The 26827-nt window shown below is 41.2% G+C and overlaps 2 protein-coding genes across 2 annotated transcripts; both read left to right on the top strand.

The window, feature by feature from the left end:
* Positions 1-4114: 4114 nt before the first annotated feature.
* On the top strand, positions 4115-16130 carry LOC114570206 (leucine-rich repeat-containing protein 70). The gene is made up of 6 exons (XM_028600460.1): positions 4115-4189; positions 8582-8785; positions 9922-10067; positions 12351-12519; positions 13131-13293; positions 15667-16130. The coding sequence occupies exons 1-6, from the start codon at positions 4115-4117 to the stop codon at positions 15957-15959; spliced, it is 1050 nt and encodes a 349-aa protein (XP_028456261.1). The 3' UTR covers positions 15960-16130.
* Positions 16131-18769: 2639 nt separating this feature from the next.
* LOC114569997 (complement C1q-like protein 4) lies at positions 18770-23293 on the top strand. Its single transcript, XM_028600190.1, has 6 exons — positions 18770-18843; positions 19874-19977; positions 20429-20500; positions 20592-20622; positions 21338-21582; positions 22949-23293. The coding sequence occupies exons 2-6, from the start codon at positions 19963-19965 to the stop codon at positions 23261-23263; spliced, it is 678 nt and encodes a 225-aa protein (XP_028455991.1). The 5' UTR covers positions 18770-18843; positions 19874-19962; the 3' UTR covers positions 23264-23293.
* Positions 23294-26827: the final 3534 nt, after the last annotated feature.

Below are 26827 nucleotides of genomic sequence, written 5' to 3'. Positions count from 1 at the left end.
TGCAATCGTTAGATCGGAGATTCAGTTCGTGGTGATGATTTGGCATTTATTCGGCTTAGGTGCAGCCCAGAAGGCTTTGGTGCTGTACCTAACCCTTATAATGGAAGGGAAAACCCTGCGTTGGGACTGAGATATCAAGGAAATGGGACACATTGTAGGTAGTGCTGGGCGATATGGAGAAAATCAAATATCACAATATTTTTTGACCAAATGCCTTGGTATCGATACCGCAATGATATTGTACACAATGAGATTTTTATAAATAATCGCCAGTAATGTGGATATAATTAATAAGTGGGTAAAGGCAAATAATAGAACAGCTACAATAGTCTGGTAAGGTCAGAAAATGACATCACTTTACTGTAATGCAGCCTTTAAAACCAGGAAAAGACAACACTTATGTCATATCACGATATCCAAAATCTAAGACGATATCCAGTCTCATATCACGCTATCTATATAGTATTGATATATTGCCCAGCTCTAATTGCAGGACATGAGGCGGAAGCAGACGTGGTAGGCTGAAGGAAATTGCATGCAACCAAAAATCCATTACAACTCTTACTGTTAAAACAGGCCTGCATCCCATAACCCTGACTCCGATTCTCCACTGTTCCGGTTTAGTCCCGTCCTCCGCCATGCGCCAAACCACACCGGGAGCGTCTCAGAAGTCTTGCTGCCCGACTCGCAGACTGTGTTGTCTCTACAAGTACTTTACAGAACAGTCCCGTGTCTATTAAGCTAGTATCTACCGTCCACTCCAAGCACTCCTACAGTTAAACTCCATGCCTTCTCTTTTCTGAGTTGTTGTTAAAAAAAAAAAAAAAAAAAAAAAAAAAGATCTATGATGTCATTATGTTTTTCAGCCTCCAAGATTGTTTTCCGTGCTGTTGTTGTAGGAGACATTGGGGGGCGTGTCTTTTGGTGAATTGACTGGATAACTAAGATCTCACCTCGTGGGGTCTCAATGATCCTAAGAAAGGTGAGAAATCAGCCCAGAACTACACGGGAGGAGCTGGGGGTCAATGACCTGAAAAGAGCTGCGACCACCGTTTCCAAGGTTACTGTTGGTAATACACTAAGAGGTCATGGTTTGAAATCATGCATGGCACAGAAGGTTCCCCTGCTTAAACCAGCACATGTAAAGGCCCGTCTTAAGTTTGCCAATGACCATTTGGATGATCCAGAGGAGTCATGGGAGAAGTCATGTGGTCAGATGAGACCAAAATAGAACTTTTTGGTCATAATTCCACTAACTGTGTTTGGAGGAAGAAGAATGATGAGTACCATCCCAAGAACACCATCCCTACTGTGAAGCATGGGGGTGGTAGCATCATGCTTTGGGGGTGTTTTTCTGCACATGGGACAGGGCGACTGCACTGTATTAAGGAGAGGATGACCGGGGCCATGTATTGCGAGATTTTGGGGAACAACCTCCTTCCCTCAGTTAGAGCATTGAAGATGGGTCGAGGCTGGGTCTTCCAACATGACAATGACCCAAAGCACACAGCCAGGATAACCAAGGAGTGGCTCTGTAAGAAGCATATGAAGGTTCTGGCGTGGCCTAGCCAGTCTCCAGACCTAAACCCAATAGAGAATCTTTGGAGGGAGCTCAAACTCTGTGTTTCTCAGCGACAGCCCAGAAACCTGACTGATCTAGAGAAGATCTGTGTGGAGGAGTGGGCCAAAATCCCTCCTGCAGTGTGTGCAAAGCTGGTGAAAAACTACAGGAAACGTTTGACCTCTGTACCTGCAAACAAAGGCTACTGTACCAAATATTAACATTGATTTTCTCAGGTGTTCAAATACTTATTTGCAGCTGTATCATACAAATAAATAGTTACAAAATCATACATTGTTTTTAGATTATGTCTCTCACAGTGGACATGCACCTACGATGACAATTTCAGACCCCTCCATGATTTCTAAGTGGGAGAACTTGCAAAATAGCAGGGGTTCAAATACTTATTTTCCTCACTGTATATACATACACAGAATATATTAAAAATAAGAGTAAAAATGAAGATAAAAAGAGCAGAACAGCAGATTAAGTACAATGGCATGTAGAGCCAGAGGTGGGCTCAGTGGTAGAGCAGGCGCACATACTGTATACTGAGAGGTTTATGCCTCGACGCAGAGGTCTAGGGTTCAAATCCGACCTGTGACAAATTTCATGCATGTCTCCCCCCCCCTCTCTTCCCCCTTTCTCACCCAGCTGTCCTGTCAAAAATGAAAGGTGGGAAAGGCCTCCAAAAAAAAAAAAAAAAAAAAAGAGTCAGGGGGTGGGTTCCGGGCCTTGTTGTGGCTGTTCCCATAGCGTTCTCCATTCCTGGAATGTGTATGTGCGTGTAGCTACTGAGACATTATACCTGGCTCTAACATCAAAACTACTACTACTACTACTACTACTACTGTACAACCAAAAATATAAAAAACTAAATCATTCTGACAAACTGAAACTAAAGTAACACTAGCATCCACACAGAAAACTAAAATGAAATAGAAAAGTCAACACTAAAATAAAATAAGAACTAATTGAAAATTCAAAACTAGTAACCTTGGTTGTTACAGTTTTTTTTTTTAAGGCGGAGTAATAACTGGCGCTAAGATAAAGGTACTCTGCTTTGAATCTGCTTGGTTAAAAGACATATGGCTTTGTTCCCTTAACAAATCACAAAAGACTGCAATTTGAATAAGTTTAATAAGTATTTACTAAGTAAAAGAATACATCAAAGTGATGGTACGTTTAGTTGAGTAGAATATTTTTGGTACTCTTAGCTTTGATTTTAATGTGTGCTTTTGTTTATTTCTCTGTTGGTCATCAATCTGTCTCACCCTCTGAAAAACAGTCTCAATACTCAATACTTGAGTAAAAGAACAAGTATCGTACCACATAAATGACTTTGGTAGAAGAAGTTCAAGTCACCTTTTAGAATATTACTTGAGTAAAAGTCTTAAAGTTTTCGAATGTTAAGTATAACAAGAATGTTAATCTTAAGTATCAAAAGTAATTTTCTGTTATTAATGTGTAAGAATTTCTCTCCCATCTAGCGTTGAGATCATATATCGCAATCAACTCTCGCTCGCCACGTAGTTCAAAGTACGTATTACAGCTACGGTAGCCTCCACGCTTCAAAAAGCCGGTCTCTTGCTCTTTTCAATATCCTTGAAGAAGACTCCTGTTCCTGAAATGTGGATTTTGAATACGTGTGGTCCTCCATGTTTCCTTCTTCAAACTCGCCGGGGCCCGGGAAGCTACGATACCCATTAGCAGCATTAGCAGCACCCTGTGAGTTTATCATGTGACAGCGGAAAGGCGGAGCAGTACGTCCTGTACAGTGGCGCAAAAAAGTGGGTCAAACTCAAAATCAAGGCCCGGGGGGCCAAATCCGGCCCCTTGCGAATTTTGATCTGGCCCGCATTTCAATTTAGGTTCACAGCTAATAATAATAATAATACAAAGTTAATTGACTTTTTTATTATTATTTTTTGCTAAATAAAAGCATGTCAGTAAAATCAACATGTCTGGCCCTTATCGTGATCATCATTTCCAGTGTGGCCCTTAGTGAAATTGAGTTTGACACCCCTGTTTTATAGTAACCAGTAGTAGAGATGTTAGGGGAGATGTATCAGAGTAAAAGTATACATTTTATTTAGGGAGTGGAGTAAAAGTGAAAGTTTCCAGAGATATGAATAACAAAGTACAGATAGGCCTACGTGAAAATTCTACTCAGGTACAGTATTTGTACTCACAATGCTGACAAACAAACACACACACACACACACACACACTGGAAACTTCACTTTATTTATGAAATATTAAAGTCAGTGAAACAGACAGATGGAGAGAAGCCAAGGCTCCCTGTCTTATTGACAGGAAGTGAGGGGGGTGGGGATGGGGGCAGAGACATGATGAAAACATCCGACGAGCTGCCAGAGTTCAGTGGATGAGACGAAGCATTTGGTGATTGGACAGGATTAGAGGATTAGTGACACAGCTGAATGCACTGAGAGTCTCCATCAGCATCATCACTCTGTCTCTCTCTCTCTCTCTCCATCATGTCCCTAACTGTCCCTGCCCATAGCTGTCATCCTGGGAAGTAAGCGATCCAGTATGGAGATGTCCGGGCTCTCCATCAGCAGAGGAGGTGAGTTACGTTTCGGAGGAAGAGAGAGACAGAGCGAGAGGGTGAGACCTCCGAGTAGACCTGTAACAATTATTACATCAATGTCTTATTGTCCATTATTTATTTTATTTTTTTACATAATCAAGGTTTCCTGTCAAACATTTGCTAAGGTCTTAAGGCATCTATTTGATTTTGTTTAGATATGCCAAATTGTAATTATATAAGTTGTTATTGGTCAGACTATATACAGTACTGTTTGTCATTTTTTCAATTGCTAGTTGTTGGCGCTTGACCCTAAACACGTTCATAGCAACAAAAATGACGTGTGTGTGTGTGTGTGTGGGGGGGGGGGGTACAGTTAGAAAAATAGTTTTATGATTACAAAGAGGCGTTGTTTACTTCAGGTGTGTTTGTGTTATTACATAATCTGGGTCATATAACAGTGATATATAACCAAAAGATGTCTCCTTGAAAACTTCAATTTGTTTAAAAAAGTAATAAATGAATGCATTTTTTTTTTTATTTGACTGAAAGAGAAAATTCTATTGTTAATCGCAATTATTTTGGAAACAATTAGTTGTGCAGCGACATTTGGAATTGTTCCAGGCCTAGATCAGAGATGCCATCTGTGTCATGTGGATGCTGGTTTAACTCTTTCTTTTTGATTTAATTGTTAATTTTTTGTTTTAAAAATATAAAAAATACACTTAATAGAGGTCACAGACTTAGGGTTTTTAGCCAGCACCAAAGAAAAATCACGAATTAAGAATAAAATAAGAATTGAGAATAAAAATAACACTCCATATCCTCTCTGAATGGGTTTAATAGGAATTTACCAAACAACCGTTGAACAAGCAGAACGTGAACTTGAATAGGAGCGCTTATCTCAGTTCTACCGGACTCTCCCTGTGACTTTAACGGTATTCAAATATTATTATTTATTTTTTTAAACAGTTTTGTTAATTGTAGTATCATTTATTCAAGCACAAAATACATTTTTGTTGATCAAATTGTCAGAAATAACAGGAAAATGCATAGATTTCTGTCACAGTAACACCGACTCATTGTCTTTAGTGTATGCAGACTGATCACCCCCTCCTCCCCCCATGTTTTATCAACCAGGGGGGAAACAAATCACGTTTCTTGACAATATTATACATTATAAAAAAATATGTATTAGTATTTATAGTGAACAGGTTAAGAGGGAAAAAAAACAAACCAGACAGGCTCACTGAGTTTAATCCTCTCTGCTCTTAATGGCTGTGATGATGTCATTACATTAGGATGGGAAAATAAAGCGGATGAAAAAATGTGAGATTTATTACAATTATGAGAAAGATTTTTTTTTTTTTAAAGTCAATTATGTAAAAATGTGGTGACTGTTTTTCTTTTACGCTGGCCTTTTATTGAAGAAACACGCGTGCCATTCTAGGTATAGAGGGGAACCTCGGTAGCTGTCAATGCTGGGCCATATTTGTTTTGCATATTCCTAAATCATATTCAAACAAACAAGAAAAGGTACTAAAAAGCAGTGGTGGAATGTTACTTAGTACATTTACTCCAGAAGTGTACTTCAATACAAATGTTGAGGTACTTGAGTCTTTTCTTTTAATGCCACTTTCTACTCCTAGTCCGCTACATTTCAGAGAGAGATATTGTACTTTTTAACTCCACTACATTCATCTGACAGCTTTAGTTACTAGTTACTTCACACATTAAGATGTTTGCACACAAAACACATGCAGTTTATAAAATATGATGTATTATAGATGAAACTACCCGACAATATACAAGTCCAGCTGATATGATTAGCAGATTAAACACTTAGTTGATTGACAGAACTGTTTGGATCGTTTCCAGTTCCTAAAATTTTTCCTGCATTGAGTACTTTTACTTTCAATACTTTAAGTACATTTTCCTGATGATACTTACATACTCCCATATTCCCATATGGTGATGCTTATATAACTTATATCTCTACCGTTTGATTAATAATTAATAATTTATACTTTTAATCCCGCAAGGGGAAATCACATTTTGACTCTGTTGTTACTACACACGTTACACACAGGCCTGAGTTACACACACACATGCTCAGTACCTCTACATGCACTAAATGGAGAGATGTCAGAGTGAGGGGGCTGCCCATGGAAAGGCACCCCGAGCGGTTGGGGGTTCGGTGCCTTGCTCAAGAGCACCTTGGTAGTGCCCAGGAGGGCGAACTGGCATCTCTCCAGCTACCAGTCCACCACCATACTTTATATACTTAGTTTATATGGGTCTTATAAGCACTTATTTAAAAAGTTGGGTTGAATTTATACCCTTTTCTGAGAGCCTTTTGTCTCCCCTCCCACACATGCTCGGAGTCGCTGCTAGATGGAATGTTCAGCCCACTACTAATTAATCTAAATGAGCAGAACGCTCTGATTGGGTAAGCACAGATCAACACACAATGCAACCTGGAATCAGATTTTGTTGGAATCCTACTATAAACATGGTGGCAGGATCGGCAAGACCTTACCAGTTAGGGAAACGTTTTTTTTTTTTTTTTTTTTTTTTTACTTAAGAGTATTTTTACAGTCTGGTATTAGTACCTCTACTTCAGTAAAGGATCCGAATACTTCTTCCACCTCTGGTAAATTAATATCTCCTTTCCAGAAGTTGGGAATTGTCACCAGATTTGATAGTAAATGTATCCACCATGTGACTTTGAACTGTCAACTTAAAGGTCCCATGGCATGAAAATTTCACTTTATGAGGTTTTTTAACATTAATATGCGTTCCCCCAGCCTGCCTATGGTCCCCCGGTGGCTAGAAATGGTGTGATCCTGCTCTGCCTTTGAGAAAATGAAAGCTCAGATGGGCCGATCTGGACTCTTCCCTTTTATGACATCATAAGGGGAAAGGTTACCTCCCCTTTCTCTGCTTTGCCCGCGCAGAGAATTTGGCCCACCCATGAGAGAGAGAGAGACATCATCACTTGCAAACAAGCAAAGCGTGGCAGTTGGTCAAGGCCACACCCACATCCTCCACCTTACCCTCCCCATCTCTCCTCCTCAATGGCATTTATAGGTACAGACACAGAAATGGCACATCCTAAGGAAAGCTCATTGTGGGACTGGCTCTAGTGGCTGTAATTCTGCACCAAGGCTGAATTTCGGGAAAGAGACTTCAGATTCAGTATAAGGGGACCACTAAGGTCTATATAAAAGAGACTTCAGATACAGTATTAGGGGACCACTAAGGTCTATATAAAAGAGACTTCAGATACAGTATTAGGGGACCACTAAGGTCTATATAAAAGAGACTTCAGATACAGTATTAGGGGACCATTAAGGTCTATATAAAAGAGACTTCAGATACAGTATTAGGGGACCACTAAGGTCTATATAAAAGAGACTTCAGATACAGTATTAGAGGACCACTAAGGTCTATATAAAAGAGACTTCAGATACAGTATTAGGGAACCACTAAGGTCTATATAAAAGAGACTTCAGATACAGTATTAGGGGACCACTAAGGTCTATATAAAAGAGACTTCAGATACAGTATAGGGGACCACTAAGGTCTATATAAAAGAGACTTCAGATACAGTATTAGGGGACCACTAAGGTCTATATAAAAGAGACTTCAGATACAGTATTAGGGGACCACTAAGGTCTATATAAAAGAGACTTCAGATACAGTATTAGGGGACCACTAAGGCATATATAAAAGAGACTTCAGATACAGTATTAGAGGACCACTAAGGTCTATATAAAAGAGACTTCAGATACAGTATTAGGGGACCACTAAGGCCTATATAAACGAGACTTCAGATACAGTATTAGGGGACCACTAAGGCCTATATAAAAGAGACTTCAGATACAGTATTAGGGGACCACTAAGGTCTATATAAAAGAGACTTCAGATACAGTATTAGGGGACCACTAAGGTCTATATAAAAGAGACTTCAGACACAGTATTAGAGGACCACTAAGGCCTATATAAAAGAGACTTCAGACACAGTATTAGAGGACCACTAAGGCCTATATAAGAGACTTCAGATACAGTATTAGGGGACCACTAAGGTCTATATAAAAGAGACTTCAGATACAGTATTAGAGGACCACTAAGGCCTATTTAAAGAGACTTCAGATACAGTATTAGTGGAACACTAAGGCCTATATAAAAGCATCCAAAAAGCAGCATGTCATGGGATCTTTAAACCTTTGTGCTATGCTTGCTTTCTTATTTCCAGGCTGACTGCGAGGCTTGACAAAAACTACAGACCACCAAGCTTCATTCAACTTTTCCAGACTTTACTCGTCGGGAACAAGCTGCCCTCCATCCTCTTGCTGTCCGGTGGAAATATGTGTCTCCTTTCCCCGGTCCTTCTCTTCTTCCTTCTTGCATTTCATACCCCGCTATGCCTCTTTCCACCCGTGGATTGCTCAAACTTGTGTCCACACCAGTGCATTTGTTACGAGCACGCTGACCTGGTGGACTGCCGCGAGCGGGGGTTCCAGCATGTTCCCAGGGGCCTCCCACACGCCACGTGGCTGCTGGAGCTGGGAGGAAACAATCTGAGCCAGATTGGCGCCGGAGCCTTCACTGGACTCTGGTCCCTGCGGGTGCTGGTGCTGACCAACAGCCAGATACAAGAACTGCAACCACAGGTAGGAACGCAGGGACGTGGGAACTTTAAAATGGAAAAATGCTAGGGCTGCACGCTATGAGGAAAATATGCAATAACATTGTTGAATATTGCGATAACAATATTACTCGCGATAAATAAACAAATATCAAAGTGTACTCAGTTCTTTCAACTAACACAAAAAATTTCTTGAGTGTCTTTGCCGATATGTCGCAACCTTTCGCGATTTGTTTATTGCGCCGGTTGATATCACGATGACGATTAAAAAAAAAGGCATTAAATGCTAAATGTTTTGAAGAAAATTCCTGAAAATCGGGGCGCCCTGTTGGCTCAATCAATCAATCAAATTTATTGAAAGTGTAAAATCACTATTAACACTGCCTCAATGTCCACTTGTGTAACCAAGTTCTTCTTTTTTGATTTTTCTTTGTTAGAATTTTTCTTTTTCCTTTCACTCATTTATTTTCTCTGGATTGGCAATTACGTTTAAGTATTTCATTTTCATTTATTTTTCTTTAAATCAGAAAAAGATGCATAGTGGTTGTGCTGTATTATTTACACCAATGTGTTCCTAATAAAAATTTGAATAATAAAAAAAACTGCCTCAATGCACTTTACAATTACAGGAACACATAAATAAAATGATCCGTATCATTCCATTTGAGCTATATTGGGGTGCTGAATGTCTGATATTACATAGAATTGCTTGTTCCCCCCCCCCACAATAAATCATGATATGTAGCCTATTTTGGTATAAATATCAACCTATTATTAATACTGATGATATCAATTAGAAGTAAGGGTACTCACGTGGACAAAAATCAGAAGTGCCGGTACTCGGTACTGCTGAGTACTGGTCCATTTCAGGCACTACATACAACACATCCCAAGCAAAGAATTAACATTTGAAAGTTTCAAGTAGTCTTGCGCTTAAAACGGAATTAGGAAAGCAGTTTAGTACGGGAATGTAATTTTTAGCAGACAGGGCTGAGGGAAGACGTTATGGAAGGAGAAAAGAGGGAGGGAGAAGGCCTGGATTAAAGTGCAATGGCGGGGAAAGGGAAGATGGATGGAGTAGGTTTGTGTCTTTTTAAGAAAAAGAAGGGGCCATAGATACATTGTATGCTTCTCTTTATCTCTCTGTCTTTATCTCCACAGGCATTTTTTCCGCTGTCCTTCCTGGAGAAGCTGGATCTCAGTTGGAACCAGTTAACATCTCTACCTGTCGACTTCTCAGCCAGTCTGTCTGCTCTCAGAGAGCTGCGACTGGAGCACAACAACCTACATCACGTCTCTGGATACAGGTACCGGTCTGTCTCAAAGTGCAACCGAAGTCCAGCTTTCTTCCACCATCATACGCCTGTATTCCTATTAGGGCTGCACGATATGAGGAAAATATGCAATATGTGGTAACGTTGTTGAATATCGCAATAACAATATTACTTGCCATAAATAAACAGATATAATTGACTAATTTCTGCATTTCTGCACTTTCAGTATTCTGCTAAAATGCAACAAGTTGCTTGTTGAATTTTGAACAAATGAAAGGAAGTCATTTTAATAAGTTGATATTGCGATAATGATTAAAAAAACAATATATATATATATACTATATATATATATATATATATATATATATATATATAGTACAGCCCTAATTCCTATCAGCTTCCTCCAGCTCCTCAGAGCAGGGACTGATGGATAGGGAAGCACAGTTACACATGGTTTATACCAGGGGTCTGCAACCTGCACCTCCTTAGCCCCTCTCTAGTGGCTCCCTATAGCTTTGACAAAATAGTATATGGAAATGAATAAGGATTATTTTTAAACATTTAAATTTGTATTTATCAACAGGCTTAGTGATTCTTACATAATCAATTTACATAACGTTTCATTCAACTGAAATGTGGGTCTTAGCCTACGGCCCAGCACCTTATCTTTTAAATATTGCCCCTCTCTGCAAAGACCGTCAAAGACAGGGCCATAAAAATCATCACCATATTAATGAATGTTCACTAAGAACTATTAGTAATGTTGAAAGGCTAATTTAAACTTTAAATATGTTTTGTGGCTCCAGACAGATTAAAAAAAAAAAATGTTTTGGCCGAAAATGGCTCTTTTGACAGTAAAGGTTAACTTCCAGTACTATGAAGTTATCCAGGAGTCTCCTGTGTTCCTATGGTAAGGATCCCCGAGGTCACTGATAAATGTAAAGTTGCAAACTTGAATTTAAATCAGCTATAATGACGGTTCGGAGGGTCACTTTTAAAAATGTATTCCGATACAGTTACCAATTAGCTGTTAAATAATTTTAGTCGTTAACGTTAGCCAAGTGTCACAATATTAAAGTTCCCATATCATGCTCATTTTCTGGTTCATACTTGTATTTTGAGTTTCTACTAGAACATGTTTACATGCTTCAATGTTCAAAAAACACTTTATTTTTCTCATACTGTTTGTCTGAATAGACCTTTATTCACCCTCCATTTTAGCACCTGTCTCTTTAAGCTCCCCTCCAGAAAAAGCCCAGTCTGCTCTGATTGGTCAGCCTTTTCGGGTCTTCTGCACCGTCATTACAGCCGGGGAATAACTGTAACGGCACTGTAGAAACACTTTCTACCTATATACAGTATAGTTGATCACAACGGTGAAGATGTCCTGGAGGCTCGTTCAATGGCACAGTTTCTGAATACGGGCTGTGTGCATTTCTCCCTGGTTTGAGCACATTATGATACTTTTACAGTATTTCTATATTACCATGACCTGCTTTGTAAAAAAGACATTGAAATCTCACTTTCTACTATATATGACCTCATATTGACCTTTAGCTTGATTACTTTCCATTACCTCAATACAAAATATAGGCATAACTTGCACTATACTTTCATGTTGTTCCCCTTTTCTGCTTTACATACAAAATATTGGCAAAAGATCCACCCAGTGAAAGCATTTTTTCGCTAATGTTAGACATATTTTTTGTTTCCTTTGCATGTCATAACTACATAGTTTTCATGTAATTATGACACATTGTCTTGTCATTGCTATGTACCAAATCATTGCATTTGAAAATAAACTTTTGCAGCATATCATTTTATAGTTTTTACTTACCATTAATAGTATTTGATTTAAACAAGAACAATGTCTCAGAAAAACATAAATTCATACTACTTGATGATATTATCTGACAAGAATGAACATCTCCTGCCCTCCGGCCAGCAAGAGCAATACGCACAAAGACAGATGGCTTTAGGAATGACGATGCACTTAATGCACATCCAGATCATGGCCTCTCTCTTAATCCCAGCATGTGTCAATTTCCAGTGAAGACGCGACTACCATTCCTGACCACATACTGTATCTCTCCACATAGTTATATAGAGTGACCATTCACATACACTGGGCTTGTGCTTGCCAGTGTAAACAGGAAGTAGACGACTACATAAGCCACTGTTTTCTAAAACAGCAGCATCATCAAGCAACAGATGAAGCTACAGACAGCAGTATTCAGCACATAGGGGGTTGAGCTTTGGCTCGGTCTGCTTGTCTCTGCGTCTCACCCTGTCATTGTCTCTCCCTCCTTCTGTCAGCTTGGAGTATCTGGACAACATGGAGAAGCTGGACCTCAGTTATAACCAGCTGGTGACGATTGGCTCCGGCGTGTTCAGGGGCCTCTCCAGGCTTAGACACCTCTACCTGCACAACAACAAACTGACTGTGCTGCAGCAGGGGAGCCTGGATATGCTGCCTGGACTAGAGGTGCAGAAATGACGAAATGATTTTGAAATGATTGTGTGTGTTGCTACAAGGCTAAGATAACCTGTGCTCGTAACACAGCTACTATAGGCCAGCCTAGCCGGTAACATTAATCCCCGGCTCTCCTTTTCCCTGCGTGATGCATTCAACGTGAGTTGAGCCGGGCCTGCCGGCGTCGGTCTCTTCTGCCGTTGGATGGCCGCTGTTTTCGCATTCACTGTTCCGCGTCCTCTCCTTTGTCCGCGTCCTCGTCGGGCCAGCCCTGCTCTTCCATGTTGTTGTAGTTCAGGTATTTACAAAAGTTGTGTTGTCGGAAAACAAGAATAGTCTTTCAGCGTCTTTCTCTTTTCGATAGCGTTCTCCGTGTAGAAATTGTGTCGTTTGCAGCCGTCAGCGTGCCGCTTCCGAGATTGTCTCCTGCCGGAAACAATCTCCACCCGAATCTCACTCACACACCTGCAATGGACTGAGTTATCAGCGTCACACAAACACGGCCCCTTATGTCACATGTCAGCACTTGCCCTATCAGCTAACCACTCAAACGACCTCTCGTAACAGTGTATACCAAGTTGCCCGTATGCCTGTCTGTCTGAATACCGGTTGTGTCTGTCTAGGTGCTCCAGCTGAGTAACAACAACATCTCCTACATAGAAAATGATGCTCTGGCCCCTCTCTACAGCCTGGCAGTCCTTGCTCTGGAGGGAAACAACCTGCATCACCTCAAGTTTAAGACCTTGATCAGCCTACATACAACAGCTACACACATCCAGCTGTCAGGTTTCAAATATCATACATTTTTTCTTAATGAGTTTATGGCCTCGATTGCTAGTTCCATGTCTTCTTCAATACAGCATGATTTTGTATTTTGTAAACAATGGTCCCATTTATTTGAAAATTGACGATAAAGCAGGGGACGCTTTAGGGGCGTGGCTACACGCAGACCTGTCAATCAGGACAGAGGCTTAGCAGTGTTCACCATGGCACTGTGTACATTAAAAAAGCTCTGAACTTGTATTCAGCAACTTTACCTCTTTGGCGTTTAGGTTAGCGCAGCGCCATTGCAACCACAAGCAACACTAGCTTGGCGGCATCATCTTCCCCAGCATCAAAAATCATCATGTCCAGTTTTTTAAAAAACGAGATGGGGACGGACAAATTGCCAAACTTAAGGCTTCAAAACAGCAGTCCACAAACCAATGGCTGACCACTAATTTCTAACTAAACTGAGAGTTTATGGTTAAAACATAAACAAGTTATAGTCAAAGCCTGAAGAGACACTGATCAATCATACAACATGATGATCTAGACATTGTGTGTTGTTTTGTGGTACGTCACATGCAGTGTTGACTACCAGATGGCAGATATTATCTGACAAGAATGAACATATCCTGCCCTTCGGCCAGCGAGAGCAATACATACAAGGACAGATGGCATTAGGAATGATAATGCCCTTAATGCACATCCAGATCATGGCCTTTCTCTTATCAGTATGAAAGCCCAGAATCCCAGCCTCTGTCTATCCCAAGTAAAGACCTGACTACCATTCCTCATCACATAATGTATCTCCCTACATAGTTATTTGAGTATTTATGTATATAACATAATACGGTATCCAGTCTTGTTTTAATGAGAAAAGTTTGTATGCCGTTAATAATGAGAAATGTTTCATGTTTTAACAAGGTAAGTTGATTTTGTTTAATAACGGGAGATTTGGGGATATAGCAAGATCAATGTTGTCATAACAACAAACTGTTCTTGTAAAAATTGAATAATTTGGTATGTAGTAATAATGAAATATTATTTCATAATCAAATCAACAATTACCAGTCATACGCCTTAAAGATCCCATGGCATGAAATTTTCACTTTATGAGGTTATTTAACATTAATATGAGTTCCCCCAGCCTGTCTATGGTCCCCCAGTAGCTAGAAATGGCGATAGGTGTAAACCGAGCCCTGGGTATCCTGCTCTGCCTTTGAGAAAATGAAAGCTCAGATGGGCCGATCAGGAATCTTCTCCTTATGAGGTCATAAGGAGCAAGGTAACCTCCCCTTTCTCTGCTTTGCCCACCCAGAGAATTTGGCCCACCCATGAGAGAGAGACATCATGGCTTTCAAACGAGCAAAGTGGCAGTTGGTCAAGGCCAGACCCCCACCCTCCACCTTGCCCCCCCTTCCCTCTCCTCCTCAATAGCATTTAAAGCTACAGACACAGAAATGGCACATCCTCAGGAAAGCTCATTGTGGGACTGGCTCTAGTGGCTGTAATTCTGCACCAAGGCTGAATTATGGGAAAGAGACTTCAGATACAGTATTAGGGGACCACTAAGGTCTATATAAAAGAGACTTCAGATACAGTATTAGGGGACCACTAAGGTCTATATAAAAGAGACTTCAGATACAGTATTAGGGGACCACTAAGGTCTATATAAAAGAGACTTCAGATACAGTATTAGGGGACCACTAAGGCCTATATAAAAGAGACTTCAGATACAGTAGATACAGTATATAAAAGAGGGGACCACTAAGGCCTATATAAAAGAGACTTCAGATACAGTATTAGGGGACCACTAAGGTCTATATAAAAGAGACTTCAGATACAGTATTAGGGGACCACTAAGGTCTATATAAAAGAGACTTCAGATACAGTATTAGGGGACCAAGGTCTATATAAAAGAGACTTCAGGCCACTATATAAAAAGAGACTTCAGATACAGTATTAGGGGACCACTAAGGCCTATATAAAAGAGACTTCAGATACAGTATTAGGGGACCACTAAGGTCTATATAAAAGAGACTAAAAGTATTAGACTTCAGGTACAGTATTAGGGGACCACTAAGGTTTATATAAAAGAGACTTCAGATACAGTATTAGGGGACCACTAAGGCCTATATAAAAGAGACTTCAGATACAGTATTAGGGGACCACTAAGGTCTATATAAAAGAGACTTCAGGTACAGTATTAGGGGACCACTAAGGTCTATATAAAAGAGACTTCAGATACAGTATTAGGGGACCACTTGCTTTGTTCTCACCTGCCCAATCGAACAGCACCAAGGGGAACAACGAACTCTAGCGTGATTCAACCAAACTAAATGAGGCAGTTGTGATAGCCCCATGAGACTCTGAGCCTGTATTATCCCCCCCCAGGCAACCCTTGGAGCTGTGACTGCGATCTTCACCGCGTCTTCAGCAAAATCCTGCACGTTCGCCACCTCCACATCGATGACTACAGCAACGTGACGTGCCAGGGTCCGCCGCAGCTGGCCGGGGCTTCGCTGGCCTGGGTGGACAGCCAGCTCTGCATCGCCGAGACCGCCACCGTGCTCGTCATCACTTTCACCGTGCTGGTCACCGTGGTGGCGGCTTTGGTGATGGCGGAGAGGAACAGGAAGAGGAACGGTGGGAAGGACTGGGACGCCGAGTCACAGAACCAAACTTAGAGCCCCTCCGCCTCCTGAGAGGAGGAGGATACCTAATAATATGGAGACCCTGTGAGACTGAAAGGGCACAAAGGGACCACCAATGTGAAAAGCCCAATGTGAACATAACACTCCTTTAAAACCCAGGTCTGGTTATCTCAAAAGTGATTTAAAAGGGATACAGGTGGTTCAAAAGCAGTTTAAAGGAATCACTGGATAGTACGGTCAGCGGGAGTTATATAACTTTATTTAACTTAAGTTTTACAACCCTAAACAACTATTGGATGATATCTTCAATGGACAAATTCCCCTTTCCCTTTAACATTCAAACAGACAAGAGTCTGTACTGAATGTCTGGAAGGCCTGAAGGACACTGCAAGGGTGGTTTTTGCTCAACGTACCTTTAAAGCCCCTGTGTGTAGATTTTCTTTTAAATGTTATTTTGTTTCTGGAGAAAAATCGATAAATTCTGGTGAAAATGAACGCAGTCTACTCTCTTGTTTAAATATTTTGATACCAATTCAATTCAGTTGTATTTAAAGTGTCAACTCACAACTTTTCAGATAGAGTAGGTCTACACCACACTCCATAATTTACAAAGACCCAACAATTCCCCCCCATTTTTTAACCCAAGAGCAAACATTTGGTGTGATAGTAGCAAGGAAAAAATTTTACAGACAGACCGTGGCTCTTGGTGTACCACCACTTGGAGGCACCAAAGTCAGAAATGTTCAAATCCTACACGTGTGTTTTATGTGCATGCAGCATGTTGAAAGTTATTTATAAATTAGTTTAGGCAGTCATCTAAGGCTCATTCAATGCGATTCAGTTCCAAACAGCACAGAAAGCAACTAGAGGCTTCTAATAGTCTTATAAATGGTATAGACAATCCATCAATGTGATTGAAAAGGTACAATCAGAATGTATATATCAAAATAAAACAGAAATTGCTGTTCTCTTAATCTGGCATTATTTGTTTCATAGCTAGACAGTTTTTGGTTCTTAATATTCCCGCTGTAAACATAGATTGTAAAATTAACGGACGTAGCAGCAGTGACGTCACCCATTTGGTTTGCAGAATGCCGTTTTGAAGCCTCGAATTTGGCGAAATGGGTTTTTTGAAACCGGATGTGACGATCTTTGACGAGAGGGTGGAGCTGGGAAGGATGACGCTGCACTAAGCTAAACGCTAAGGAGGGAAAGTCGCTGATTTTCAACCCTTCTGAAGCGAGTCATCCAGCGGAGATATACCTGCGGGTAAACACGGACCTCCGCCTACAGCCACTATTTATCTGCATGTATGGCATTACAGAAAATCTTTAATCTAAAAATTAAAAAAAATTAAAAAAAAGAAACAAACTTGTAATTTCAGCCTTCTGGAACATCTGCTATTGCCAGCACTTCCTGTGGCTGTCAAATGTCCGATCACATTTTAAGCATTTATCTTCACAGCCAGACACTAAACAGTCAGCACTAAACAGAGTTTTTTTTTATGATGATCACCATATGGCTCTGGACACAACAGAGGATTACTGCTGGATTAACGGAGGGAAATAGAAATAGAGAAACAGTCCATGTTGAGGTCATAGGCCAGATGTCAAGATGATTACTGCTGAACTGGAGTACATGTTTTTTTTTTATGTAACTTTATTTTCATTTTTGTTAGTAGACAACGTATAACAAACATACAGATAGCACATAGCTACATATTGAACAACAATCACATCCTCTACGGCAATTGTAGTTATAGGATAGAAAAAAAAACTGAAACATTTTTCATCTTTGGTAGATAGAAGCTAACCTTATGCCAGCTGGAAAACAGCAAAAGTGAGCTTCAGTTCACCGTGCATCACTGAAAGCTGAGCGGAAGGTGTGATGACGGCCTGAATGGAGACAAAAATGCCCCCTTTGTCTCTCTTTTAGATAACAGATTTAAAGCTGAACAGAACAGACTGGTACAACAGGGATTAGAGGGAGATTTACTTTACTTGACTGACTAAAAGCAAGGATATTCCAGACACAAACCGAACGGTGGGGGCTGACGGGGGGGGATGTCATCCAAATGGAAAGCACCCTTTGTTGCACTGAAGTTTAAAGGCCCAACTCAAACGCATCTTCACCTCCTTAATGTGATGTATGGTTGAAAGAGGATGTTGGGATGAGACAGTGAGGGATTATGGAATGGGGAGTGTTAAAATGTAATGTAATGTGATTGTTTTCAGCTACTGGTGCAGCATGTTGACTTTGAAGATTTGCCCAGTTCTTGTGTCCACCCATAGCAATTTAGCCTACCCCCACAGACGTGATTTTGGGAAATATAATAAAATACAATTTTCTTACATGTTGAGAGTCAGATAAGTAGATTGATACCACTCATGCCTGTGCGCAGGGTATTGATGTGGAGATGAAGGCGATTACATTAGCTTAGCATAAAGACTGGAAGCAGATGGAAACAGACTAATGCTGTGTTCCAGACACAATTTGTAGCCCGTAAGTTACAACTTCAAGTCACGACTTGGTAGCGTTCCAGGGTTCAGGTTAGGTTACCTAACGTTGACGTTAGCTAGCGGCTACCTAACGCTGACGTTAGCTAGCGCTAGCTGATACTAGTGATTTTTAGTCCGCAACATATTTTGGGTTTCATTTAATAAAAATAACCTGTAGTAGTACACAATCGTATATGTGTATTGTTTTGATTACAATGTGTGGAATTACTTTACGTTGCCTATTTATGTATATTTATTTCTATTTCTCACTGTTAATCACCGGCGTCTGTACAGCATCAACAGGGGTCGCCATTGTTGTTTATGTGACGTCAAAAACTGTAACTGGGAGTACAACGATCTGGTACCAGTTCACCGGTAGTAAGTTAAGGTTTGACTGCCGTTCCAGGGCACTTTCACGGGTAGGTTGTGAAAACACGAGTTACGGGTTGCCTGGCACGCAGCATTCTTACAGCGTTATCTCTCATTAGTTTAACACAAACCTAAATGGTTTATTTGGCAACTCCTGTGGTCAGTGGTTGTAACAGCATGTGTGCTTAGATGAAACTGGTCCCAGAGTTCCGTTCAAAATGTGTATTGACTGTCATGAACGTACCTAAAGAAAATTGTCTTAAAAGTGAGTTCTTACTTAATGATAGTTAATTGGAACATTTTTGTTGCCTAAAAATGTCTTGTTCAGCGTCCGGTAACACCTTGCCAAGCAAAGCTAGCTAGCAAACTAGCATTAGCTGGTAACTTCAGGGAAAGCTTACTGAATCTCAACTGACTCTGTGTACTGCTGTACATGCGGATAAAGAGTACTGCGTTTAACTGCTGGCAATACTCTGCTGGATGACTTGCGTCAGCCAGTACAGAAATTGGCAAGTTTCCCTCTTTAGCGATTAGCTTAGCGCACCAACATTAAAAGCAGTGGTGGAACGTAACTAAGTACTTTTAGTCAAGTACTGTACTTCAGTACAAATGTTAAGGTACTTGTAGTTTACATGAGTCTTTTCTTTTCATGCCATATCTACTTCTACTCCGCTACATTTCAGAGAGAAATAGTGTACTTTTTACTCCACTACATTCATCTCACCGCTTTAGTTACAAATTCAGATTTTCGCACACAAAACACCATGTAAAATACAATGTTTTAATATGAAGGAAACTACCCAACAATGTACAAACCCAGCTGAAATGATTAGCAGATTAAATACTAAACTGTTTGGATTGTCTCCAGTTTCTAAAAAGGACAAAAGCCCTTCGTCACTTTTCAAGACATCCCATCCACTTTGCTTCATTTGCTTATTATTTGTTGTGTGTGTGTGTGTGTGTGTATATGTATGTATATATATATATATATATATATATATATATATATATATATATATATATATATATATATATGTGCATGCTTGGCATTAGTTAGACAAACATTTTGTATCAAAACAGCCACAGTTGGACTTTGCCCTCTGGGCACAGAGACACTTCAGCAGAAGCCTGGCAGAGTGTGTTAGTGCTGTACAGCTTTCAGCAGGAAGATGAGCTCCACCAAGGTACCTGTCTCTCTGCCTGTCTGCCTGTCTCTCTGTCTGTCTGTCTGTCTGTCTATGTGTCTGTCTCTCTGTCTGACTATGTGACTGTCTGTCTGTCTGTCTATGTGTCTGTCTGTCTGTCCATGTGTCTCTCTGTCTGCCTGTCTGTCTGTCTATGTGTCAGAATCAATACAAAAATAAAGTTTCCTGTTTTACAATACCCAGTCTTCTAACTGATACAGATACTAATCAGATCAGATACTAATGCAAGTGAAGTGTTCTGATGCTTTATCTTCATGTCACTCCAACGCTCAAACTCCTGTCTCTCCCTGCCTGCCTGCCTGCCTGTCTGTCTGTCTGTCTATGTGTCTGTTTGTCTATGTGTCTGTTTGTCTGTGGCCTGCCTGTCCAATCTGGTCCTTAATCCCTCCAATGGTTTTTGCTTACACTCTTTGGTTTCTTTCTGTTCCAGATATGTTGTGTGTGTGTGTTGGTGACGGGGTTGTGTGTAACCAGTTTGGTTGGAGCAAACCCAGTGGAGCTGGTGAGTGAACAGAACTTTGGCTCGGGATACTTTCAAACTCCGCTCTTATACTGGCTCCACATAACCATCTCTCTCCTGATTCTCTCCACAGATGCCCCGTCAGACAGCAGCCAAGCAACAGGGTTGGTAGTGTGTGTGTTTGTGTATGTGTGTTTGAGAGAGAGACAGAGAGAAAGAACTGTTTAAAATTGTGTTATGTATAACTTTAGTTAGTAGAAACACATACAAACTAGAAGGGCAATCAGAAAGTGCAGACCTCTGCCAAGCGATGTCCTAGCTCACAAAGTCCCCTGGAATTGGATTCTGGAACTCATTTTTTTCTAGTTTTCTCCGTTACTACCTTGGCCCATGCTACACCCAGCAAGTTCCATGAAGCATTTGGCCAGTAGATGTTCCCTAATTCTGCGGCCAGTAGGGCTGAAACTAACGATTATTTTCATTGTTGAATAATCTGTCGATTATTTTTTGATAACGATTAGTTGCGTGGTCTATAACATGTCAGAAAACGGTGAAAAACGTTGATCGGTGTTTCCCAAAGGCCAAGACGACGTCGTCAAATGTCCTGTTTTGTCCACAACTCGAAGACATTCAGTTTATTGTCACAGAGGAGAGAAGAAACTAGAAAATATTCACATTTATCAACCAATTATCAAAATAGTTGGCGATTCATTCAAAAGTTGACAACTAATGGTTCATCTTTGCAGCTCTAGCTGATACACAAACCCAACCCAAAACATAACCTCCTTGGCCTTTTTATTTCTTTGTTTTTTTATACGGTAGCTGTCAAATTGATGCAGTCTTTTAACATTTGATTGAGACCCAAAATTTGTGTCCCAGGGGCCGCTGTTCTTTTTTACGTTGCCTACCAGGGCAGTCTAAGAGATATGGAGATCGACCCAATCGTCTTCAACCAGGTGGTGGTGAACCAGGGCTCGGCCTACGACAATGACACCGGCGTGTTCACTGCGCCGGTGTCTGGCATCTACCAGTATGTGTTTGCCGCCCAGCTCTGCCGCGGAAACCACAACAACGTATGGTACTTCATGGTCAACGGGGAACGGAGGACGGCCTGCCATGCTCAGGTACACAAGACTAAAGTAGACTAGAAAAATAGAGAGATTGGCTTAAAAGCAGTGGCGGAAGAAGTATTCAGATCCTGTATTAAGTAAAAGTACTAATACCACACGGCCATGTACAGTAATAACAAATGACATGACATCCATGACAGCTGAGCAAACTCAATCTACTGATGAAGACAGTGAGATGTGGTTAAAGCTCCAGAAGAAAGTACCTTTACACAACACTGGACAAATGAAATTAGCTAAACTGTGTTGCACTTGCCGGTCATCTAAAACAAAAGTGTTACTTTAATGTCAGGTTTAGGAAAATGAAAACAAAGACATGGATGACTTTGATATTCAATAGCCAAGCTGAGTGACAGAACAATGTGCCTAAGGCTACATCTACACTACTACATTTTCATTTTTTTCAACGCCGTTTTGAGACAAAAGTGATCTCCGTCCACATAAGAGTTTACACTCCAGTAGCAGAACTTCCTGTATCTCCGGCCATATTAACACGTCTGACAACGCATATCACATGACCATTCGCATACACTGGGCACGCACCTGCCAATGTAAACAGGAAGCAGATTGTCTGACATTCCTCTGCGGTTGAAAATCATGGATGTATAAGTTAAAAATACACAAAATACTTACGAGAAAAAACAAAAAAGTATTCCAGAGATGTATTTACTGTGACCAACAACAAGGTGGAACCTTTACTGAAAGGTATTGAAGCCTACCTAACCGATGAGACTGACTGACGCGCATCGTCGTTTCTAAAGGTCTCCGTTTGTGCCCATTTTAGTCTATATCGACGACGTTCCATATCCGGGATTGTTCAGGTGCCGCCGAATATTCCGCCGGATGTCCCTCTTTTTAGGCCGGGTGCCCCACACCTTCCTAAGGGTAAATCCAGACAGCTAGCTAGACTATCTGAGTTTTCTGTTGCCCAACTAAAACAGCTTTTGAACGTACACATGTTCCACCAAAACAAGTTCCTTCCCGATGCTATACTTGCAGAGGCACTGTCATTGAGTCCGGCGCATGTAGCCGCCCAAGACAATTGTGATTGGTTAAAAGAAATGCCAATAAACCAGAGCACGTTTTTCTTGTATCCCAGAATGCTGTGTGTACTAACCAGACCTTCCTCCGCAGCACTGTGGAGGAAGGCCCGGCAATGAGAGACTATGCCCATCTAGACTACAATGCTAACCCCAAAGTTTTCAAACTAAAACAGGGGCAGCAGTGCTTCCAAAGGGGCTCCGAAATGCTGTAGTATTGTGGACACACGTAGCGTAAACTTAGCGAAAGATATTGTTTTTAAACCAAAACTTAATAGTGTAGATGTAGCCTAAAAATGCCTTCCTCCTCTCCTGTCCCGCAGGTGTCTGGTGGGGACACGACCCTCAACACGTGCTACTGCATGGAGGAACTGAAGAAGGGTGACAAGGTGTGGGTGAAGCAGAATGTGGGGAGTTGCGCCTGGGCTAGCACTATCTCCAAAACCATAACCTTCTCCGGTGTCCTGCTGGCGAGTGAGGGTGTGTCCACGTTGGGAGGGAAATATGGCTCTGGCAGCTCCTGTCCACTGCCCAGCCTGGGCCACAAAAGGGACATGGTGTCCAGCGCTGTAGGCCGGAGGGCATCTTTGTCCTGTGTGGCCGTCACTCTGCTGCTCTGCTGTCTCCTCCTTGATTAATCAAGGCCACGTTAAAGGTGCTCTAAGCGATGTCACGCGTCTTTTAGGCTACAACATTTTTAGTCACATACAGCAAAAATGTTCTCACTATCCGCTAGCTGCCTGTCCCCTGAACACACTGTAAAAAAAAAAACGCGGTCTCTGTAGACAGCCCGGGCTCCACAAACGCCAACAAAAACGAACTGTGCCAACCTGCACCACCAAACATACACAAACAGTGTTCCAGCCAATAACCGACAAGAAGGAGCTGGTTGAGCCATCAGCGCAGCAGCGTTAGCACGTAGGCTACTTCCACAATGCGCGTTCATGACTGTTTCAGGAAGCACGGAAGGGAGGGGCGAGCTAGCCTCCGTTTTGTTTGACAATACTTTGAACGTCAACAAGAAGTGACGTCACCCAACATCGCTTAGAGCACCTTTAAAGACACCTTAATATTAGACAACCAAGTATGTTTTTTTCTGCTGCTAGGGGTCTCTAATTTAAACCATGCTACCTGATGAATGTAAGTCCAAGATTCCCTCGCTTTCTATCTTTGTTTCGGTTTTCACGGCGGTTCAATAATGGCATAGTTCCGGTGCCGCCGAAAGTTCCGGCCAATCTCGCTTACTTTCTGCTTTCTTCGTGTTAACTCTAAACTCCGGTCGGATCGAGCAACGTTAACCGGAACCTCTGAGCAACCTTCCACGCTGAAAAGGCAAGTTTGAAGGAAAATTTGGATCGTGAAACAAGGCAGCCCTGCTTGGTTCTTTCGGGGAATGATTGTAAAGATGTCCAAAGAATATGTTTAGGGCATCTCCTCTCTAACTGGGACGTTTTGGAAACGATTGGTGGGATTACTGTGGACAAAGTACACACGGAGATACACTGGTAAGAGCTAAGAGGTTTAACCATGTATCCAGCTCATTTAAATAACTTGTTACCGTATTGTATGAACAGTTAACTTCATTTAATATTGTATGTGGTGTTTTATTTTGCAGGGTGCAAATTTTGCACCAAACCAAGTTCCTTCCCTAGCCTTTTTTGCAGAGTCACCGTTACTGTGTCCGGAGCTTAGTGCTTAATGCTGATTAATACAGCTTAAATATTTGGTTTAAAAGCACCATGATGATTTTGGTTTCATATTTCAGTTACTGTGTTGATGTTGCATGTGTGCATTTTTGATTAAAATCTTGGGTGGAATAAAATCTAATTAGTTTTTCACCTTTGAAATTTTTGAAATTGACATGTGTGTTGTGGGGTTAGGGTTAAAAGAAAGAGGGAAAAGGATATGACATGTTAAAGGATAGCAGTTAAATAAGTGGATGGTGAAAGGCAACAGGTAGGATTTAAAGTGTGACGTCTGTGCTTGGAGAGGCTTGCAAATATTCATGTTAACAGACTAGCTAGTGTTTGCTAACACCGGGAATGTAGCTAGGTTTACAGCTAGCTTAGAATATGCAAAACCGGGTTTCCGAGCTGAGAACTGGTAAATATAATAGCATGTACAATAAATGACAAGAATCTGGAAAACATAACTAATGCAATAACTCTGGTTTACCATGGAATCATGCATAGATTGGTTGCCAAAATTGTTTTGCATACCCCTCTGACACTGGGTAGTTGCGCCCCTGTGTGCATTAGAGCTTACCACAGACCAGGGCCTGTATTCACAAACTTACTGCTAGGACTCGTAAATATCACTAAAAGTTCCAAGGTAAGGGTGCTGCTTTCACCGGCGCCTGTGGCTCAAGTGGTAAGACCGGAAGGCTGGTGGTTCGATCCCTGGCCCTGTAGTTCCATGTCTACGTGGCACCTTGGCCTCGGCCACAGAGTATGAATATGTGTGAGTGGTGAATGGTAGCCTGGTCCTACCAGACTCTGGTACGTTTCATTTGTACAGAGAGTCTGGCCACTCTCCATTGACAAGTGTTCTTCCTTGAAGGCGGGTACTCTGTTGAAGTTTATAACTATTGGATCTGCCCAGAGCCACTCTGGATCTGTCGTAACTGATCGCTAACGTTTGGTCGTGACGTCGGCTTAGCATCGCTAGCGTTCACCTTAGCCAACTCCTTCACCACTAACGGAGCGAGCTGGAAAATCAAACTTTTCCTGAACCCCGTGGGGAGGAGGGCCACCAACAAAACTCAGCTAATATTGTTCTTGCTCGGGCTTTAACTTCTGGATATTGGGCAGCATTGCCACAACGGACCGAATGCCGTCGCTTGCATCTTTCTCGGTAGTACGTAGGAGGGCGGAGCCAGGCTAGGTGAATGGTTCCTGTACTATGTAAAAGCGCTTTGAGTTGTTAAGACTACAAAAGTGCTATAGAAATACAAAACATTTGGTGCGATTCAAAAAACGTGCCAATAATTGATTTTTTTTTAATGGCTGTTGACAGTATATTCTGCTTTGTGGAGTGATAAAAAGAGATATCCAAAATTCCCTACTAAAGTCAACAAAAAGAAACAAGAAGTTTGAATCTGGCTTTATCCAAAGTTCAGATTTTTGTTCTGGAAATGTATGTAGATCGGCACAAGATAATGCATCATTTGCACATTAAACAACTTTTCATAAAACTTTTAATACAAATGATATTTGTCTTAATGTCAGTAATCAACTCAGTTTTCATGATGATATCTATTTGCAAATTGTTTTTTTTTTCTATTCATCTGGGGTGTCCCCCTTAAGAGTTACTCATGAATCAGTCAGTACCAAGAGCTACTTTTAGCCTTAAGCTATGCTGTGAATACAGCCCCAGGAATGTTGCTGATTTAGTGTTGCTTTTCAGTCAGCTGTGCGCTGGATGGTGGAAATAAAAGTCGGTGGTGTAACAGCCTTCCCTGTCCAGCAGATGGAGACACCGAACTGATAATGTCTGTACTGAGTTGGGACGTGGGATGTCATTCATGTGCTGCATGCATGCATCCTCTGCGGATAAATATCAAACAATATAATTCCATTTCCAGATGTCACATCTTATTTAAGTAAACGATTGAAAGGCTCGGTGCCTTGCTCACTGGACCCTCAGCAGCATCCAATAAATATTTATAGCTCATTTAGTTCTATGCCTAATTTCATCTCCCTAAATTCAGCTTTATGTAATAGCTGTGGAAGAAAATGGTGTAAGCATATTGATAAAAAGGAAATAATTACAGGTTTCTTGTGCCCAGGTTAGTTTGTGCATCAATGAATTGGTCTATGTATATATATATAAAACTGCCTTTAATGCTGGTACACTAAACATGTAAGGTCGTACTTAATGTAGATATTACAATACATTTGGCATTTATAGTAATGCTGTTGGACTTTAAAAGCAGTGTAAGGGTTAGTGTAATATGATTTGGGAGGGAAATATTTGAGTGTTGGGGTGCTTCCTGCTACATCCAGTCACTGTTCCATTATTAATGTGACTATTATCACCACTGTTCATCACACCCCCAACCGGCCCGTCAGACACCGCCTACCAAGAGCCTGGGTCTGTCCGAGGTTTCTTCCCAAGAGGGAGTTTTTCCTCGCCACTGTCGCACTGCTTGCTCTTGAGGGAATTACTGTAATTGTTGTAATTGTTGGGGCTTTGTAAATTAT

This window comes from Perca flavescens, chromosome 15 (genome assembly GCF_004354835.1).
Source record: "Perca flavescens isolate YP-PL-M2 chromosome 15, PFLA_1.0, whole genome shotgun sequence".
NCBI lineage: Eukaryota > Metazoa > Chordata > Actinopteri > Perciformes > Percidae > Perca > Perca flavescens.
Note: the sequence above shows the minus strand (reverse complement) of the source record. Positions and strands in the feature narration are given on the sequence as shown.

Excerpts from the sequence above, each read along its gene's own strand:
- LOC114570206 (XM_028600460.1), top strand. The coding sequence starts at position 4,115 with ATGGAGATGTCCGGGCTCTCCATCAGCAGAGGAGGTGAGTTACGTTTC. Across the intron at positions 10,068-12,350 it reads CATCACGTCTCTGGATACAG|CTTGGAGTATCTGGACAACA; the intron begins GTACCGGTCTGT and ends TCCTTCTGTCAG. Across the intron at positions 13,294-15,666 it reads TACACACATCCAGCTGTCAG|GCAACCCTTGGAGCTGTGAC; the intron begins GTTTCAAATATC and ends ATCCCCCCCCAG.
- LOC114569997 (XM_028600190.1), top strand. Across the intron at positions 20,501-20,591 it reads GAGCAAACCCAGTGGAGCTG|ATGCCCCGTCAGACAGCAGC; the intron begins GTGAGTGAACAG and ends TTCTCTCCACAG. Across the intron at positions 21,583-22,948 it reads GGACGGCCTGCCATGCTCAG|GTGTCTGGTGGGGACACGAC; the intron begins GTACACAAGACT and ends CCTGTCCCGCAG.